Source organism: Medicago sativa, chromosome 8 (assembly GCF_051527215.1).
Source record: "Medicago sativa cultivar Bolivia chromosome 8, Bolivia_mono, whole genome shotgun sequence".
In the NCBI taxonomy this organism is placed as follows: domain Eukaryota; kingdom Viridiplantae; phylum Streptophyta; class Magnoliopsida; order Fabales; family Fabaceae; genus Medicago; species Medicago sativa.
This window is the reverse complement of record NC_140756.1, coordinates 59,064,708-59,086,797: the sequence shown is the minus strand read 5'-3', so window position 1 is coordinate 59,086,797 and position 22,090 is coordinate 59,064,708. Positions and strand designations below refer to the sequence as shown.

The following is a 22,090-nucleotide window of genomic DNA, read 5'->3' as shown; positions in this document are numbered from 1 at the left end:
GCGTTTTCCTCCGACGGCCGCTATCTCTCTCTCTCCATTGAAGGTGATGTTTATCTCAAATCTTGTATTTGGTGAAGGCTAAAATTTATTTTGAAATCATTTGATCAGCTTTAAAATTGTTTTCCAAAATAATTGTTGAATTAGAAATTCATGATGAAGAAATTAATCATTTTAGGGTATGATACTGATTTAGTGAGAATTTTGGGTTAAATCAATCTTGATAGTATTTAGAAGTTTAGTTCATACTTATGTTAAAATCTCTGTTATTTGCTACTGTCTAATTGTTGCATTTTGGCCCGTTGCCGATTAAGATGTTATGTCGTTGCTATTGTCTGATTTGTCAGTAATTGCAAATGGGGATGGGATGATAATTTGTGTTGGTTAAGTTAAGTCGTGTTTTAGTTGGTTTGTGTCAAACATGTCATATATAGAATAACATTCACTTCTCATTGTTATATTCTTAGTAAAAAATCGCAAGTTTTCCTCCAATAATTTAGTCTCTCTTTGGTTGTTCCTCTGAAGGCGTAGTGATTAAGCGACCAATTCTTAATGAAAAGATTTGTGGTCACACTTATGTCAAAAAATGGACAGTGTTGAAATTTTGGAAAAAATGTGTGGTTACGTCTTTGTTACAATATGGTTAAGTGCATGTAACGAGTGTTGAGAACATGTGTTTGTATTTTATTTATAAGACGGAATATTTCATATTGTTCATGTAATGAGTGGGTGCGGAATTTAGTGTCTTTGAAAGTGTTGTTGTATGTGTGACACTCTTTTAATAATTGTAATTGATAGAATTTTTTTTTGCATACGACAGATAAGGTTAACACCTTGAACGAAAACAACAACAGTTTGGTTTATTTCCATAGGATTGATTTCGTTTCAAACTTGTGACGTATGTTTGATAGATTTAGATGATTTTGTATATTTATTGCACTTCCTTGCATGGATTGTTTTGACTTTGTTTTCATTGTGTTTGCCTGCTGTTCTTTGTGGGCTGATGTATTATTAGCCTTTGTAAGACAACTTATTTCTACTGCTCTTATTATTGACGACTTCTTGTAAAGGGAGGCTTTAGGTTAAGCCATTTTTAGTTGATGACCATGGACAAGAAGTTTAATCATCCTTGCATCCATGAAACTAAAATCTTCGGTTAATGAAATATGAGGATTAAAGTAAATACACTTTGATTTATTAAATAATTAAAGTTTGTATTATTTCCCCTGACTTATGTTATTGATGCATATTTAATTGATGCATGGCTTGAATAAACTACATAGGTTAATGATCTTGGGAACATAATTGAATGTAATGTGAACTTTTATGAATTAGTTTCCAATTTTTAAAAGAAGATTCATTTGACTGGTTTGGGTAGTGTTTCATTTTGTCATATCAACATAGAAGCAAACTCTTTAGAAGACTCTTTGACTAAAAGTGGCTCTTGTATGAAGTCAAGTGGATTAGGTAGCTAGGAGTGAACTGACTTATATATTTGTAACTTGGTGTCTTTCTTTTTTGTTATTTGGTTCATGTCCCTTGTTTTTTAATGTCCAGGTGGAAAATTCCATATGTTGCTGATATTTTATCTAGAGCACCAGGCGGTGTGCTCACATGATGATTTTATCTAGAGCACCAGGCGGTGTACTCACATGAATATTGGGATTCTGTCTTTCTAATTCTCGCATTTTAGAGGTTGTAGCTGAGTTCGATCTGTTGAAGATTGAGCGAAGAAGGATCTAGTTGTCTAGGTTGGATTGGTAAAGTTTTTAGGTGCTTCATGATGATCTAGTTGTCAAAGGACATATAAAGAAGCAAAGCATGGATACAAATGGAATAACACCTATGGTTTTGTTGAGCATGAGAATGTTCCGAAGATAATTTGCATTGCTGCAATTAATTTGAAATATTGGGTTTCTATGGAACTAGTTTATGCAAGTTGGATGATGAAGTAGCTTAGCAAACCATGGTGTTAGTTTAAGTACTTTTTTGTGGTATTTTAGCATTACTGGTGTACTAGTGGTTACTTGTATATGGTGTATTATCATACTAGGAAGTGTGACAAGTTCTCTGTAAGCATTTTGATTGTTTTTGTAATTGCAGTTTGTCACTGTTTAAGTGTTGATGCTCTATAGAGGATTTCAGTTTTCCTATTTTTGCAATTGATGATCATTGGTATGAAATTGAATAGCAGTTTCTATAAGTTTCTTGGAACAAGGTACATACCATATATTTGGCTAGTTTATATTTCCCAGATGTAAATAATTTCATTTTAGGCAAATCGAACGCATAATTTCATTTGATCACTGTACTAAAAGCATTTCCAACCATAAATAACAAGTTTTACAATTGGCAAGTTTATCACGCCTAAGGACGGACAAGTTCTAATTTATGAAAAAATAGTGGTCACGTATTTGTAAAAATGTGGTCATACATATCATATATTTGGCTAGTTTATATTTCCCAGATGTAAATAATTTCGTTTTAGGCGAATCGAACGCATAATCTCATTTGATCGCTGCACTAAAAGCATTTTCAATCATAAATAACATGTTTTACAATCGGCAAGTTTATCACGCCTAAAGACGGACAAGTTCTAATTTATGAAAAAATAGTGGTCATGTATTTGTAAATATGTGGTCATACTGACCATATATTTGGCTAGTTTATATTTCCCAGATGTAAATAATCTCGTTTAAGGCGAATCGAACGCATGATCTAATTTGATCACTGTACTAAAAGCATTTCCAACCATAAATAACATGTTTTACAATCGGCAAGTTTATCACGCCTAAGGAAGGACAAGTTCTAATTTATGAAAAAATAGTGGTCACGTATTTGTAAAAATGTGGTCATACTGACCATATATTTGGCTAGTTTATATTTCCCAGATGTAAATAATCTCGTTTAAGGCGAATCGAACGCATGATCTCATTTGATCACTGCACTAAAAGCATTTCCAACCATAAATAACATGTTTTACAATCGGCAAGTTTATCACGCCTAAGGACGGACAAGTTCTAATTTATGAAAAAATAGTGGTCACACATGTGTAAAAATGTGGTCATACTGACCATATATTTGGCTAGTTTATATTTCCCACATGTAAATAATCTCGTTTTAGGCGAATCGAACGCATGATCTCATTTGATCACTGCACTAAAAGCATTTCCAACCATAAATAACCTGTTTTACAATCGGCTAGTTTATCACGCCTAAGGACGGACAAGTTCTAATTTATGAAAAAATAGTGGTCACACATGTGTAAAAATGTGGTCATACAGACCATATATTTGGCTAGTTTATATTTCCCAGATGTAAATAATTTCGTTCAAAAGAGATAACTCATGGGACAATTATTGATGTCTTAATTTTTTTTTAAAAGCAATTAACTCCTTCAAAATAAGCTATAATCAGTTGATTGAAAATAACTTAAATGTTAATGACTTAAATTAATCGATATTTGTTCAGATGCTGCAAAATATAAAGACATCAAGTGTAATGAACTTAAAATTGCAGTGGAAAGTTTCAATAATATTGATGTGAAAGAAGATCTCTAATGGATCAATTACACGGAATGAAGATAACAGAAAGGTACAGCAAGAAAAGGAGTTACAGAGAGGAGCAGAGAATAACAGAGAGAATGAATGAGATTATCACAATCTCCTTTTTCCCTTGGCCTTCTCATATTTATTATGAGTCCACATGTCTATTTCCTACATCAAGTGGGTCTTCCCATGAACTTTTTTTCATATAAAATGTGGTCTTTAATTAACATGCATGATAGTTTCCTTTGTTGTACTCTGTTTTCCATCATGTTATGCTGAGATTTACATCTTTTCAAATGGAAAGGTTGGTTGAATAATAGTGCGGGAACATCCACTGGAGAAGAGAACATCAATAATGCGTGACTCAAAGGATCATTTGTTCGCGTCCATTTGTTCCAGGTTCTTCGTCTCTCTTCGTTTGTCATCAAAGGATCATATGGGTTCACCATGGGGGCAAACATGGCAGTACCTGAAAGTTAATAAACAACATCTGACAGATCACTTATATGCTGTTTGGCACACTAGTATGTATGAAGCACTGAAATATACACGGACACCAGACACGACATGACACTGACACGTAGAGACCGGTAATAAATTGAGAAATAGAAGTGATTGAATGTCATCACACGTGTCAGACACTGTCATGTGTCAAACACCAGACACTTATTCTCACTGAAAAAACATGTTCTATTGATGTGACACAAATATAATATTCAACATTTATATACAAACTTACCGTTAACTCACTCTAAACAAGTTATACATGTGTTTTTTTAGTTACGAAAAAAAGAGCAGAAGTCCTAAACTAAATTTAATGAAGTACACTAAAACATATGAGCATGATAGTTGTTATTCAAAAGGTAAGTGAACAGAAGAGTGCCTATGAAAGTTCCAAATTTTGTCAAGTTAAAAGTTGCATGTAAGTAAATAAAAAAAAATACAGTTATAAGACAAAAAAAGAACTATTAATACCTGCAAGTCTATCAGGTATGTATCTAAGCGCAGCCCAAGCATGCTTGCTTCCACTTGAGTAACCAATGATCCAAAACTTGTCAACACCAAGAGCATCAGCTAAAAACGACATATCTATTGCTGACGATTCCAGATTTCGTTTGGGATGAGGATCGCTCTCACCAAAACCAGGCAGATCATAAGTAATCAAGAATATGCCAAACTCTTCCATCAGTGAATCTTTAACACCAGGAATTCCTAATTTCAAACACAAATTCAAAAGCAAAATATTCAACAATGCCTCAAACTAAGGGAGAATTCTAGAGGCCTTAACTTGGCATTTCTGTTCCAAAAACACAACAACAACATTCAGAAACATAAACAAAGAGCAAAATGTACAAAAATAAAGCATGTTCATGGACCATGTTAAGGGGTGTACCTGGTTAATAAGTGCACATGACCTAGAAACAAGCTCAATGTCATTTCCATCCAAAACAACCTCATCCTTCACCTTCTCAGATCGAACAATTGAAACTCCATCAAGCAAATCTACTTTCCTCACCTAATACAACATTATTCGATTCAATACCACATATTCTCAAACTAGTAAATCACAAATAACTAAACCAGATAACCAAATAAATCAGACATTATCTCATTTTTAATTACCAAAATAAAAAAATTAACTCATTTTTAATCACCAGATAAAAGATTAACTCATTTTTTAATCACAAAAAAACATTAGCACTAATAAACATTAATGTTTAACGTCTGTAATATACGAAAATTATTACAAAATGATCTAATTACAAATTATAAATTAGATTAAAACTAGGGTTATCAAGTCTAAAATTGCATAAAACAACAAGGTTATTTAACCTAAAATTGAAGAAATAAAAATAAAAATAATGATTACGAAAAAAAAATTGAATACCTTCTTCTCTCCAAGAAAGTTTCGGATCTCAATCGACTTGTTCTCATTGGTGATGCTAGCGTTGATGGGGAAATGAGCATACACAAAGCTCATCTTGTAGCGGAAACACTTGGTAACACCAGTGATGAGATTCTCAACGTGGCTGAGAGCAGTTCTGATGGCGGCGGAGGTTTTCCTGGAACCAAACCAAGCATCGATCTTGAGAAGAATAGAAGTTTTTTGGAGTAGAAGGGGCTTCGACCTCGCTTACGAATGGAATGATTTCATCCTGCATCAGCAGGAGAGGATTTGGTGGTGGTGGCCGTTATGGTGGTGGCAGACGAGAAAGAAAGAGGGAGTGGTGGTGGTTAAGAGGAGTGTGGTGGTGAGATAGAGAGAAGTGAGAGAGATCGATGGAAGTGAGTGAGAGTGAAAAGGGAAAGAGTGAAGGAATGAGTTTTGGTGGGGCCAGTATGAGTCACTCATTTAGATCACATGGCAGTGTGTGAATGGAGGGGTGTAGGAGTGGTATGCCACCTATGGTGGTATATGTATCACCACTCTTTTTCAACACTCACTCAAACTCTCTTTTTATTGAATTAAATCAACGTCGGTCCTGCATTTTAAAAATGAGTTCTACATAAAGTGGTAAAACACACATATATTTCACCCAATTATATTTTTTTTTGATTGAATGTTGAAAAGAGAGAGATTAATGCTAACACTTCTCAACTTATTAATCTTGAAGAATTGCTCTTCTCCCGTACAAATTTTTTCACTCCTACGTGAACTGACCAAAATACCTTCAACGTAAGTTAACTCACGTTCGATATAATCTATGTGAATTAACTCACATTATTTATAACCTACGTGAATTAACCTACGTGAGTTAACTTACATTGAAATTATTTTTGTCAGTTCATGTAGGAGTGAATAATTTTAATTGAGAGAATAGCAATTTTTTCAAGTTTAAGTAGTCGATGGACATGCTGCACCTGAACTCAAGTTCCAGTCATTTCGCGTGACTGAATTAGGATCAAGAATACTTACTAGTTACTACTCCGCTCACATGGGACTATATATAAAATTCACGATAGTATTTTCTAAAATTTAAAATTATCATGCAAAAGTAAAATTATATAATATTGTTATGCTTGACCTTTTACAACATTTAAAATTATCATGCAAAAGTAAAATTATATAATATTGTTATGCTTGACCTTTTACAACTAAAGTTTAACAAATGTTAATGACTTGGAGTACCAAATTGAATCGGAAAAAAGTTATGTATAAATTTGCTCTTACCAATTTATAAATTTCTTTTAGTTTTATAGTATATCTATTTCGTTTAAACTTATCTAAAATTTAATTTTTGTATCTATATAACATGTTTTCAAATTATAATTTTGATATGAAAAATAATTGAAACAAAACTCCAAAGGTACGATTTAGGGGGAAAATGACATATCTTAAAAACATTGACGTTTTAGGTTCAAGTTTTGATGGTACTTTTGGAGAAATGTAAATGTAAATATATATGTAAACTTTCGTTGAGTTCGAAGGTCTTTCACTTCTTGGACTAAGACACCATCCTCTTATCTTAAATTTTAATAATTGAAACATCTTCGCCAATATTTGTAGTTATCCTTTTAGAACATATTTGATGGTCCAAAAAAGAGGACTTTAAAGCCAAGTACTTTAGTGACTAAAAATCCACTTTAAATGAATAAATAGGGAATCTAAAATTCGAATCCCGATTCATACATATCATAATTTCTCTATCAACTGAATTACACGCTTACTAGATCTCCAGATAAAAGATTTAAGACACGATAATAAATCGCATTGTACTAGTGTTATTATTGTGTCTTGATTCAAATGTTGAATGAACTAGTAAAAAATGACAAGTCAATCATGACACTCCATCCTATCATATACCTTTAGTACTATGTAGAGAGATAATAGAATATGAATTTCTTTTCTTTTTTACCATTGAAAACATAATTTCTAGTATAATAACAATATAAAAATAAATAAATAAAACTAAAATCTTAATTTTTTAAAAGAAATCCCTTACCGGTAAATGATACTAATTTTAATCAAGTAATTAAGTTCAAATTAATAAATTCTACTAAATATCAAATCGTGTTTATGAGTTAAACAATGAGCGATGCTAGCGTCAGTCGCTGAAACAATCGCCTTCAATCACTCGCTCAAATATGAGGCCATGTCACTATATTCACTAAACCATGTAACTGGCAACCGGTACAACTGGTTTTAAAATTCCAACACACCCACATCTCGTTTTCTCTCTCTCAAACAGCTAGCCACACCATCCTTAACCTCGCCGACGAAGCATCCTAGATTCCTAAGACACCGACCGTTCATCCACAACCGTAAAACACCCCCTCATCTCATTATTACTATGTCTTGCTCTGTCAATGGATGATTTAATTTAAGATCTGGTTTTGATGATTAAAAAACAAACAACAAAAGATGGAGAAGGGTATGTCAGTCAAACCAATCGTAACACACTAGAACAATTTAAATCAAAAACCTCACAAAGGACACAGATTTGGTCTCCGATGGTTGTGGCGGTGAAAAGCTACAAGAAAGTAACAATTTTTAGGGAGGGAAAGTGATTCTCACCATCTATTATTGATTAAGTTAGAGTATGTGTTGAAAGAACAGAGAAGTATGAAAAATGGTGGAGATTAATGCTGAAGGGTTGGGTTTCATGGAAGTAGCTTGGTGACTACTGAATAATCCGAAGAAGAAAGAGACAAAAAATGTTAACACTTTTTTTTTTGGAAAAAATAAAATAAAAGAAAAGAAAACATGTTGTACCGGTTCACAGGTAATTTAATAAAAAAAAGAGGATTACGTGGCATCTTATATGTGGGTGTGTTAAATAGAGAGTGCATAAGCGGTTGTCGCTAGCACCCCTCGTTAAACAATTCTTGAGTAAATTTTATGAATAAAGATTGGTTGACATCTTTAATGTGAGCATCCCTTTGTACCACTCTGAAAAATATAAGTTAACTAAATATATGGTATGTGCGACCACATTTTTCAGTTGCGTGACCACATTTAGAAGCTAAAAAAAATATGGTCAAACAACTAAAATGCGCGTGACCACTATTTTTCCACTTAGTTAACCAAATAAATTTTGGAAATATAGTGGTCACGAAAAAAATGTAATCACAGAGACCACATATTTGATTAAATTAAATTTTTGAGAGCGATACAAAGGAATATACAAATCAAGTTGCCAACCTATCATTGCTGAAATTTTATCTACCTACGGGCCGACCTCTAAAATATGAGAGCTAATATTTCCTAACAACAGGAGAGTTAAAAAGAAAATACACTAATTTTACTTGGTCTACGCCAACATGTACTATGAATTGGCAATTGCATCGCAGATTCGTGGAATATGATGGGCATCTTCTTAACAAAAAAGCATTGGGAACGCATTGAAAACTATCAGTGAATCATTGGTCCAAATTATTAGCAAAATATAATCTGATCAGAGTTGGACAATGGACATGCAACGACGACTTCACAATTCACAGACAAGTCAACTTTTTTATTTATTTAGAAGATGACTTTGCTAAGGAAAACAAATTGAAAATAACAACACTTCTCTCTTGTCCTTTCTTTGATTCCTTCCCACGATGTCCGTCAATTTAACACGATGTCCTTTTTCTCTTCTTTATACAATTTACCAAGAGACTATACCGTCGACCCGTGCTAGTGCTATTGCATGTGTCAATAATGAACGCAATATATTAGCAATGTAAGATGAATACTTCACATGGGAAATGGAGGAGCAATACTTCATACGAAAGATACACCAAATCTATATGACACGGGGCTTAAGAAATTGTGTGTGTATGGATGTTCCATATTTATGTAGATTTTATAATCATGACTATCGTAAAAAAAATTATTACTTGCAATTATAGGTTTTCCAAAATCAAGAGCACATAAAAGAGGTTTTTTAGACCTAAAACTATAGAAACTTGTTGAGTTTGAGATACACAATATGGTGGAAAGTTGCGGATCTCAATTTGTTGATGTTTTCAAGACCTAAGACCATAGTTTGCGAGTTAAGATCCTCTCCATTTGTCAAAGTAAATGGAGTACAATTTGGAAAAAGATAGACACAAAAAAGAGATAGTTGATATTTTAATTAAATGGGCCCCGCCATCATTAATTACTTTATACTTTTTCCAAAATTTTTTGTGCCTTTGTCTCTCTAAATGGAGGAAATGGGGACAATTGTAAATGGAGAGGATCTAGACTCATTATTTGCATGCCAAAAAAACTCGAGTAATTATTGCCTAAGTAATTATGAATCGATGTTTTTGAGACCTAAAACCATAGACTTGCTATGAGATACACCGAATCTAAGTACGGGGCTCAACAAATTGTGTGAATAAGATGTGCCACTATGTAGAGTTTATAATCATGACCAGCATAGAAAATCTTATTGCAATTATAGGTTTCCCAAAATCAATAGCACTACACTTGACATTAAAATTTGCACATATTAAAGTAGCTAGTCATCAAAATTTGAATAGATTCAACCGAAGTCAGAGAGGTTTATGAATCGATTCAAATTAATTTGAATCGATTCAATCATCACAAAGAGGGATACTAACACACAAAAATGAAGTTTGGTAAACAAGACACCGCACAAGACAACAAGGGAATACAAGACACAATGAGACAAGGTTTGACTCGATTCAAAAGGAGTGACACAAGGAAAATGGACAAAAGGAATGCTTGATATGAATCAATGAATTATGAGTAGAATCAAGAAATTCACGGAAGGATTTTCCATATATGACAACACACAAGACATCAAAGAATCACATGACACTATGAGACATGATTTGCTAGGGTGCTTTAACAAGTTTCTAAGCTAAAGCTAATCAACATAAAAGAACATCATAAAATAAACCTAGCTATCTTAGACATCATCAAAACCTTGCTATGTTTTGGGAAGAATAGAATTACATACTCAAATATAGAACAAATTACAAACGTCCCGAAATCATAGGCAATTGATCTAATACTCCTCTGGTTTGCTGGTAAAACCTACTAAAATAGACTGAAAAACATGCTAAGAATAACGTAAGATGACCTGTCATCACCCCCTACAGGGCTAGGCCTTAGGCCGTTGCACCCCTGGCCTATGCCTAGGGCCGACCCTGCTGTCCTACCCGTGACATCTCATCTAATCCCTCGAGCCTTGTGGCATACAAATGAGCAGTAAACTCTCCCTAAGAATTTTAACATTGTTGCATGTCCAAGGCTGGATTCGAATCCAAGACCTTGGTTAAGTTAGAAGAGGCCCGTGTGGCCATACCATCTCATCTAAGCGCTCTTGGATTTTTGCAGACATGTTTAAAACATCATAAAAAGTTTACATACTAAAATTTAATTTAATTTTGACATGAGAAGAATTAAATAATTTTTTTTTAAAAGCCAAAACTCTAAAATAAAATTAACTAAAATTTGGACCTGAAAATCAAAATTTCAACTTAACATGTCTTAACAAATTTTTTTTCGTGGTGGAACTTTTTATAATGTTCTTAACATGTCTGTAAAAGAATTGTTTACAAACTTAAGAGTTTGATGATAATTAAACAATTTTGGTTTTAACATGGAATAAAACTGCTGCAGTTTTTTTTTTTTTTGTAGGGATTAAAAAAAACTATTAGAACTGGCGTCAATACAAGCACTAACATGTATGTCTTTCCTAGGTTTTCTACTTCTCTGTTTTAACACATAAAAGAAAAAAAGATAAATCAGGAAATATAGAAATATATACAATTGCAATAATGATAATCCAAGCTGCTATGGAAATTCAATCCAAAATCAATAGAACTGGCAGGGTGTGGAGTGGCTCATCATTTCTACAATTCTGCATGTAGTTGTTGTCTACATATACTAGGTTACAAAAGAATGCCAGTAACTACAAGTTTATATCAATGAAGTCAATTGCTAATAGCAGAAAATAGTGGTTTATTTTATTCTATTTCCGCTATGCAACAGTTATACAGCACCTCTACAAATTTGACGACATTTTGTACTAAATAAATAACATATTACAGAACAATAGCAATTTATTAAAATTCCACTATGCTACATCACTTTAGCTATTTAACAGTGATTTGTATGGCATGGTATTGAAGAAAGGCAAGCTGGAAGTATTTAGGGTTGTATGATTTAACAGAACATATATTGCATTTCTTATGTTTGGAACAACAGTAACTAGAACATATACAAGCACATTTTTTTGGCAAATATTTTTTTATACTACTGGGGACCTGCGCAAATTACATAAGAATAAAAATCATTTAGAATCCACACTTAAGGAAGATGGCACATTTTATATGAACTTTGAATGTCAAAATGAAAATGATATATTTAGGGGCTGCAAGAAGCTTTCCTACACCAAGCCTCAAATGTTGACTTTCAGAAACCTTGGACCTTAGAACTAATAAAACACTTTGATACTAATTCTATTACATACTTTAAGAATAAACTAAAAACTAGATAGTTACATTTTCTACAAACCAAGTTCTGGAAAATGTGCACCTACATAGCGAATAGGGAATTATACTACATATTAATTCTCAATATTCTAATTGAAAAGGATTTCCCTTTACAGTAAAGGAGACATTCCCTGTATACTAGTTGTAGACCATGATTTTCGGGTGTCAATCAATTGATTGGTTTTGAACCCTCAATCATTTGGACTTTTCGATCTTTATTCGTGGGAAGGGAAAAGATGAATTTAAAACCCTTTTTGGATCCGGGGGTTGGTTTCGATAGAGGAAGGTGTTAAGCACCTCTAAAGATCACGGTACTCCGTGAGAACCTCTTTCTAACTTTATCTTGTGCTAGATTATTTTTATTTGAAAATTCCTTGTTTAAAGTCTAAGTGAAAGAATGGAGGGAGAAGAAGTATGAGTTTTTGTTATTTTTATTTGGTTGGTTTGGAAGGAATAAACCCTCTGCCTACATACCCTTAAAAGGGATCAAAACCGCCGTAGTTCTCTCTCAAAAATATTTTTTTGTGGGTTAGGTTGATTTTAATTTTTTTTTTAAATGGTTTTTGAGAAGGATTGCGAGACCTCAAGGTATAGAAGAATAAAATGGGAGTGACCTCAAGGTATAAAAGACTTAAACATAAAAATATTAGGGATGGCAAAGCGGGTCGGCCCGCCCTATTTAGGCCCGCCCCGTCTAAGCTCGTTAAAAACGAGATGAGACGACTCAAATTTTGTGACCGAGTCCAAAATCTCACATCGCTCCGTTTAGTGGCGGGCCGGCCCGCCAAACAAAAACTTTTTTTTTTTAATTTTTTTTACAACTTAATTGTTACAAAAAAAAAACTACGTTACTTTTATCGTAAAAAAATATAAAAGATAGGTAGCAAGTAAATTTGTGAAAAACAAGATAATTATCAAATTATCGAATTCAACATCATAACTAATAGCAAAATAAGGCAAATGTGCAACATAAAACAAATCATAAAATAAATCCAACAACCAAATTATAAAATAAGTCTCAAAATAAATAAACTCAACAACCAAGATAAATCTAAAAGCATAAAATAAGTCTCAAAATATATCTAACAACCAAAATAAATCCAAAAACATAAAATAAGACTCAAAATAACAAATTGAAACACGAGTTAAGCGAGCCGCCCCGCCACGCCATGTGCCCATCCCATTTCCAACGAGTTAAGCGGGCTAGCCCTCCCCGCCCCGTGTTTTAATGAGACGAGACGAGCCAACTATAGAAAGCGAGTTCAAAACTTCAACTCAGCCCGCCAAAAATAGCGGATCAAACGTGCCGGCCCAACGGGTCAGACCCGTTTTACCACCCTAAATATTAGTTACGGGAAGAAAATTACAAACAAGTTAATATATTATAAAAAAAGTCAATCTAATTGATTAATAAAATTTGATGTTAAAAAAAAAATTCCTTCCCGTAACTTGTTTTATATTATAGAAAACTTTAGGGGAAAAAAAAATTCTTCCGGTAATTTAGCCTAAAAAAATATATTAACTTTAAGATACTAACCAAGAGTCAATCAATTTCCTTAATATAAAAAAAGTCAATCAATTGATATGAAATGTTTACTACGCTGGTTTTTGGTGGGCTGATTACTTTTGATTCGAGATCGAGAGTCGGTGTCTAGCTGCAATCTTGTTTGGCATGATTTGGTGTTTCTCTTATGTACTGAGGGTGAGGGGTGCCCTGCTGATTTGGCCCTAAAGTCTAGCGGGCCGATCACTTTTGATTCAAGATCGGGAGTCAGTTCTTTGGATCAAGTTTGGTTTTGGGCTTTTTATGGTTTTGTTTCGGTGGATCGGAGGTCGAGAGGTGGTGGAAGCTGAATGATCTATCAGATAAGAGCTTTTCGATGTGGCTCAGCTTTGGTGTTCAGGACTGGGAATTTTTTTGAGGGGTTTATTTTCTTCTTTAGGGGTGAGTAGTAACGACGGATGATGTTGGATATCATATTTTCAGTGGTTGTTTTTTGTGAAGGAGTCTGTTTTAGGGTGTTTATTTTCGGGTGTTCCGCCTATATACGGCGCCTTTTGTTTGTATTCTCAGTTTCACCAGTCTCTGTTTGTATTGAGCAGAGATTTGATTGTTTAATAGAATTTGCTGTTAAAAAAAAATTGCCCATAAAACTATTTACTTCTTTTACGCGGAATATATATAATTGTTAAATTCTAGCATGAAAATATTTGTTTTTTAAAATAAAAATAAATCATATTAAGACATGTTAAGGCTCAAAGAAGCTCAAACATGAGAGATTCATATTTATAAGAGATAGGGGAATATCTTATATCACACCCCTTGGTTTCAGAGATATAGCTCTCTAAAAGAATGTGCAAACACATTTCCATCTCCGTTAACAAACAACACATCATAGAAATATAAACCTATATTTCAAAGTTTTTTTTATTCTCTGCTGTTCAATACCCCACAAGATGGTTTAACCAAAAGGTCAGATATCACGGGTTGTCTGAACGCGGCAGAGGTAATATCACTGATCAAATCAAATAACATAATATTTTAGATAGGTAACCGACATCTTGAAATGAGGGACAATTGTCCTTCCAAAATAATGGAAGAATAATTGTCCTTCCCTTCAAGTTTTCGCTTTCTTAAAATTATTTTAGTTTTGGATTTAATCAAAGATACTTCTTCACCACGTTCAAGACACTAATGGAGACCTCATGCATTAGTTACAACACCAATCTTGTAAGGTATATTGCAGTGAATAACATGAAAATATAGGTTTATCTTTCTATCATATTTGGACTCTTTTGGGTTTATCGTTCATAACATGATTTTATTTTATTAAAAAAAAATCATTATTTTGTTAAAATTTCTATTCTAATTTATAATAAATAAATTCAAAATAACTTCTATTACTTGTGAATAAGTTTTTTTTACCAAAATCATTTTTACAAATATAAAATAAAAGTAATTTTTTTAAATATATAACAAAGTGGCTCTTTAAATTAAATTATAATATGTCCACAAGTGTTAGTTCAATTGACAAAAATGTAAAAAAATTTATACGAAACGCCGTGATCGGGTTCAAATCCAAACTCCTCCACTTATATGTGAAATTTTAATGGTTATTGTCATTTCGTATATCTGAAAAGAAATTAAATTAAATTATATTTAGGGAGGGAAAGAGGGGGAGCTCAATTCTCTTTTTTGCATGGTTTCATCTGTTTGTGGGGCCACGTGAATTAGATTTAGTAATAGAAATTGAAAAGGAACTATCCTAAACTTCAATTTAAAGTTTTGCAAGAACTTGTACATTGTTTTGAAAATTTAATTAAAAATTAATTAGAAGGAAACAAAGTTACTCTACTACGTTGTTATGGATATAAATTGTATGATCTTATCATTACTCTACTATATTTGGAACTTTTTGCAACACGAATCTTACATGCAAAGGGAAGTGGGGGCTAGGAGCAATTATCAAGGACCTCATAAACACCATGGCAGCCACTGTCATGACCTATGGTTCAAAGTTTATTAAAGGAAATGGTCTTCTTTAGAGAGGATATGGTTTCTTGTGGATTGATGGTTTGGTAATCATTTTGCATTTTGAGTGCAAATTAGAGGAAATGAGAAATGTTGTATGAAGAACATAAAAGCTAAACATAAAGGTGGTGAGTTAAGTGGTTTGGAGAGGATGAAGTTTTTTGCTACCCTTCTCTACATTTTTCTCTCGTTTATTTCTGGTTCCCCTTCTTTAGCTTCCACTCTTTCAATCTCTTTCTCTCATTTTATATCCTTGAAACTAAGTTAAGTTTGTGAGGAGTAATAGTTAATGGAGAATGATAATGAATATATTTCTTTGCTAGTGCAGCTTGCCAAGTCAAAGATTGTAGTGTTTTGGCATTGTAGTATAGTCTCTTTCATGATATAGACCTTTTTTTTACTTCTTCCAGCAAAGCTATGTTGCTTGGGCAGCATGTACAGTGTACTGGTTGCAGAGTTTGTTATTTGCAAGCTGTATTACTTGGAACAAGAAAGAAGCATATGCAGGGATATTAAGAGAAAGAGTCATGGACCTATTCTAAATATGGCCCTTTCATCCTTTTTATTTATTTATTTTAATTAAATTTTAGTATTAATACAAATGTAGGGTGTTAATGGATGTTTTTAAAAATCTTTTACACAATTCAAATTATAAAATTTAAAATGCTGCAAGACATCTGGGAAAAAAAAAAAACTAACTAGAGGAAACACCCAATTCAAGATAGAAGAAATTGTAAAAAAAAAAAAAACCCAAAGTTGTTATGTATTATTTGATTGTCCTTGTGAGCTTAGCTCAGTTGGTAAGGACAATGCATAAAATATGCAAGGTCCGTGGTTCGAACCCCGACCACCACCACCAAAAAATTTGATTGTCACAAAAAAAAGAAAAGAAAAAACGCAAATCATCTTACTATATGTATTCTATGATCATGATAATTTAGCAAAATAGACTAAGATCAATCTATTTGCTCAAAGTTTTGTTTATATATCTAATTCTGATCCCTAATCTCTTAGGTGAACTAATATTATCGAAAGGTTTTTTTTAGGGAAAATAACTTATATCATTTCATTAAATATTAAATCAGTAATACATGCTCGACTATCATCAAAGATGTGGAAGCTAGGAAATAATGTGGCTGCCTTAGCTAACACATGGGCAACCTCATTTGCTTGCCTCCTATAAACTCAACATGAGAGTTTGGTAAAAAGGAATTACAAAACTGGATACAATTGTCCATAATAGAACCAAATTCGGTGTTATCTCCTCTGCCCTTGTTAAAGTAATCAGCTACTGTTTTCGAATCTACCTCAAAATCAACATTTGTGAGCTGAAGTTCATTGATCCACCGAATTGCATGGTAAAGTCCCAAAGCTTCTTCGATGTTAACTAGACACAAAGTTGAAAACCACATGGTCTTTGAACGAACATGGTTACCTGCTGAATCACGAATGAACATGCCAATACATACCTTACTACTAGATGTAAAGAAAGAGGCATCAACATTACATTTGAGTCTTCCACTCCCTGGTTTCCTCCAAATAGTGTCACCATGCCTGTTGTCCGTATTCTGACCAACATTAGTTTGAGGACCTGTGTCTAAAGGTGATTGAACCTGACCTGAAAGACTTTGATTTCGGTTTGCTTTCCTCCACCCTTTTAGGAGATGCTTTGCTCTTTCCAGAATTGTAACAGTCGTCTCAGACACCTGTTGGCATAACTTGAGATTACGAGATTTCCAGATACTCCACATTATAGTAACAATAATTTCCACCTGACTTGCCGACAACCTTTGCAAAAGATTAAAAATAATGTTTGGCTCATTATCAATCTGACTTAAGGATGGTGCAATTAGATGCCACACGTTAGCTGCATTCAAGACATCTATGGCTGTCTTGCAATGAAAAAATATATGGTAGTTATTCTCATGTGGATCATCACACGTAACACAAGCTGATGGACAGTTGACTCCTCTGCTAATCAACTTTACCCTTGTAGGAAAGCAATCCCTACAGACTCTCCACACTAAATTCTTCACCCTTGGGGGTACTTTCAATCTCCATATGCCACTCCAATACCCCGGTTTCCGTAGATGAGCATTATTAGCAATGTATTCAATACAAATACGGTAGGCACTCTTGACCGAGTAACAATCATTCTTATCGGCCTTCCAAATCAACTTGTCAGTATGAACTTGTTGATATAATGGAGTATTCAAAATACTTTGAGCTGTTTCTGCTAGAAATAATTGTTGTATCAATTGTTCATTCCAGACCTTAGTACTTTGATTAATCAAATGTCCCACAGAGTAAGATTGGAGTTCCATGGCACCAGGGCCAACAAGAGGGATACTCAACCCTGCCCCTATCCAGGGCTAGCCAATAATAGTTATATTAAACCCAGAACCAATTTTCCACCGTGCACCTTGCCTGACAACCACCTTAGCACTATGAATGCTACGCCAAACAAAGCTTGGGTTATGACCAAGTTTCGAATCCAAATAGCTGCTATTGGGATAATACCTGGCTTTGAAGACTCTTGAAGCTAAACTATCAGACTCTGTTTGTAGCTTCCAAGCCTGTTTTCCAAGCATTGCAACATTAAAGGCTGCCAGATCTTTGAAACTCATACCTCCATGATTTTTGTGCACTGATAACTTTTCCCAAGATAACCAATGCAAGCCTTTGTTACTTGCATTCCCATGACCCCACCAGAATGCATTCATCATCTTCTCAATCTCGTCCAGAAGTGTATTTAGCAGTCTGAAAATGCTCATAACATATGAAGGAATAGCTTGAAGGACAGACTTGATCATGACTTCCCTCCCTACTTTAGATAAACACTTGCTAATTAAAGCCATCATCTAACAAATAATCATCCTATATCCGATTTAAAACATATGCTTAATAGTGAAATATTCCCCAAGTTTAATTCCAAATTGATCATTTAAAGAAAAGTATTACACACCCATATATGAACAATCATAGGTTTTCAATTGTATGGAAAGGACTCATGAATTACATAGTTCAAGTAGATCTAAAGAGGTTCATCCATTATCCTATCTAGCTTAAATAGATATAAATAAGTTTCAATAATTTAACTGTAAGAGTCGTCCAAGAACATACTATAATTTATACTCTTTAATTTGTATTCCATCTCTCAACTCACGAGAAGACCACTCATGAATTCAAGAGAGAAAACTTGAATCATTCCTCTAATGAAATTTCTTATCCAAAGTGTTTAGAATTTGATTTCAAACCCTAGTTTCTCACCAAAAAAACTCTCGACACTCTTGGCCCTTGAGATTTCCTAATTGTTCACGCTTTTAGTGATACCAAACAATGAGGTAAAAAAATCTAAGGTAAATTACATTGACCTCCCTTGAGGTTTACTTATATAACCCAAACACCCTCTCTAGTTTACTAAACTCACTTACCTCCCCTCTTTTTAACGGGGTTAAACTTCAGTTACAAACTATGGCTTTCCATGATTCGCCAACCAGGGTAAGCTTACAAACAGTGGCTCCCAATTCATTTTCTGTTATTTTTTTTTTCAATTATCAGTTTCATGGATCCACCGCTTCAGCTCATCATCAAGTTTGCTATGATGCATCCTTATATTATCATCAAATTATTTCCCCAATTTGAAATTTTCTTCGTTACTTTCCTTTCAATTTCTTATGGCATGATTATAAATATTTTTACCATGTATATTGCATTCCTTGTACGAATCGCTTCAGAAGACAAACGAGAGGCTTGAAGTAGAGCAACAAGGCAATATTGATGCTCATGCCAAACTAGGGAGAATCAATTGAAGTAGTACCTTCCAAAGAACAATGATCCCAATTTATGCATCCTTAAAACTGTACCCAAATTTTCTGCAAATGATCCCTTTATGTTTCCAGTTTCACGATGGGTCCATGAAATTGAGGGTGAAAGGAAAAAATCAAATTAACGGAAAACTAACACTGTTAACTGTAGAAGGGGATGTGTTAGTCTATTTTACAAGAACTTAAGGGAGGTTAATGTAAGTTTTAAAATTAAAGGGGGTGTCAGTGTCATTTTAATAGTCTTCGGGGGAGGTGAGTGTAATTATCCCAAAAATCTATAATTATAGGCCTCATTATTTTTATTTTTTCCGGTTTTCATGCTTGGTGAACTAATCTGTATGTGCACTAAGAATATTCCACCTTGTAATACCGTAATTTGGCTGATGTTGTTTATGTTTTGTTTTGTCGTTTTTTGAGATTTTGTTCTGTTTCCTGGTTAGGCATATCTTGTTTAACAGATCTCCTGTTTCTTTCTTAAATATATTTGGCTTCTTAAAGAAATAAAATAAACTACAGATATTTTTAAAGTTATTTTTTCTCCACAAAATAAAAAAAAAAAACATATACTCAAAATATTTAAAATCATAACAAAAGACAAATAAATAACTCGTTATTTATTTTTGTCCTAAAAAAAACGTTAAATTAAAAGAAATTAAATTAACTATAAGAGTCACCGGATTATTGAAGAGGGAAAGAGCGTGTCGTGTTCAAAAACTCCAAGAAAGTTGTTCTTACTTTTTCTCCTAACAAGCAATTAAAAGAGCCAATTACGTAAAGAATATAGAGAATATATGTATCTTTATTTACTTATCTCTTTAATAAAGAAAGGTTCTCATTTTCTCCCCGTTTTAAATTCTAAAAACCCTTCTTAATTATTTTAATGCCCCCTCACATTATACATTACCTCTTCTTATAGGTAACCAACCATTATCCACCTTTGCTTGATGACTTAACCCAAATAAAAACTTGGTATACACTCAAAGAACAAAGAGCTTCAAACTCTTAATACCAAACCCTTTTACTCACAAATTCCCAAATACTTCTCAACCAAATATTTCACGTCTTCCAATCCAAATATGTCTATTCAAGGTCAGCAACAACAGCAGCCACAACAACCTGTTCAAGTTTACCCAACAACTAACACAAATCAACCATCTTCCCATCATTCAAATGGATCTTTTGGGACAGTTTTCATTGTCCTTGCTATAATACTAGTGATTTCGGTAGTTGCTTGTTTTCTCGGACGCCTTTGCAACCGACGCTACCATAAAAACAACAACAACGACAACCAAAATCATCAACACAACAGCCTGCAGAGACGGCCCGTTAAGCCGGCAAATAGGCAGCAACAGATTCATGATTTTCAAACAAGAGAACATGACATTGAACTTGGTGGTGACAAAAGAATGCCTCCACCGATAATTACTAGGCCTAGAGGACTTGCTTTTGAACCACCACGCACTGCAGGATCTCAACCACATGGTCATGGTAATGGTAACATGAAAGATTTTGAAATGAAATCTGATCATGAAAGTGATCAGCATAGACCAGGTTTATGACTATGATATGGAACTATATAGTATATATGCAAGATGACATAATATATTATATATTATACATGTAAGATTTAGCCATCTTATGCTGATAATACCTCCCACTGTGTGTTTAATTCCTTCCATTTATCTTATTTTAATTTCAGTCCCGGACGAATTCATGATGTACAGTATACGTGTTATGAAACTATACTATATCTTTTACTAATTTTTATGTATTGAATTTACTTTTTTTTTTTTTTGAAGGAATGTATTGAATTTACTTTTAGAAATGTGTAACATAATATATTTTCAACATTTTTATGAAGTGCATTTTTTAAAGAAATGCACGGTTGATGTGTATTAATTATAACTAAACAAGCACACTACAAGATAAAAGGTAAATTCCTCTAAAAAAGATGTAAATTGTGGGGATTTAAATGCATGTACTCGACAATTTAATTGTATCTCGTACGAGTTTAATTCATATACACCGTCAGTATACAAAAGTTTTACGCATGATCCAACGATGTGTTACCTTATTAATTATAGCGGGTTGGAGGTTTGTCATTCGTATACCGAAGCTAACTACTACTTTGATGCTCTTGCAAATGTTGGTTGTTATGGTGACACCCTTTGGTTGTTCTTTGAGTTGTGTCCACAAATTAGTTAGTTGGTTATTGTTGACGTTTTTGGAATTTCTACTCCCCATTTAATTTCTCTGTAATTCTCTTAAGAAACAAACTAATTCATTTAAAATCTATTATCCTCACGTCAGGATGAAAAATAAACTTAAATATCTATTTCAGCCTTGCAATATATCTAACTAATTTGAGAAAGAAAAAAAGAAAGTAAAATGCAAGAATAAAGATAATATATTATGATTGGGCCGTTATGGGTTGCTTTCATTGTAACTTTGGACAGGTGCAATATTACCCCTTCCTAATGTCATAATGATATGGTAGTACGATACATAAGTCCTCTTAATTGATTAACAAACTTGTCGTGTACCATGTGCTTCAAATAAGGAGAAGAAAACAACTATTAAAAACGGACACCCAAAAGGTATATGCACAAAAGCCACTCTGAAAAATTATTAAGTTTTAAAGGTGCATTCATAGGAGTAGAAAATGAGTGTTATTATGGGAGTTGTTGAATTGCTTAGACCATCTTTAATGGGAAGATCTTAACCATTTAAGACTTAGGTACCTCCATTGG

At 33.5% G+C, this 22,090-nt stretch overlaps 1 protein-coding gene and 1 long non-coding RNA gene across 2 annotated transcripts; one reads left to right on the top strand and one right to left on the bottom strand.

Moving 5' to 3' along the window:
• Nucleotides 1-3,510: 3,510 nt before the first annotated feature.
• LOC146899993 (uncharacterized) lies at nucleotides 3,511-4,723 on the bottom strand. The gene is made up of 2 exons (XR_015023100.1): nucleotides 4,521-4,723; nucleotides 3,511-4,014 (listed from the first exon to the last, which is right to left on the bottom strand). It is a non-coding gene; the product is annotated as an uncharacterized LOC146899993 (long non-coding RNA).
• Nucleotides 4,724-20,261: 15,538 nt separating this feature from the next.
• LOC146899992 (uncharacterized) lies at nucleotides 20,262-21,095 on the top strand. Its single transcript, XM_085736266.1, has one exon. The coding sequence runs from the start codon at nucleotides 20,417-20,419 to the stop codon at nucleotides 20,897-20,899; it is 483 nt and encodes a 160-aa protein (XP_085592392.1). The 5' UTR covers nucleotides 20,262-20,416; the 3' UTR covers nucleotides 20,900-21,095.
• The last annotated feature ends 995 nt before the right edge of the window (nucleotides 21,096-22,090 follow it).

Excerpts from the sequence above, each read along its gene's own strand:
- LOC146899992 (XM_085736266.1), top strand. The coding sequence starts at position 20,417 with ATGTCTATTCAAGGTCAGCAACAACAGCAGCCACAACAACCTGTTCAA.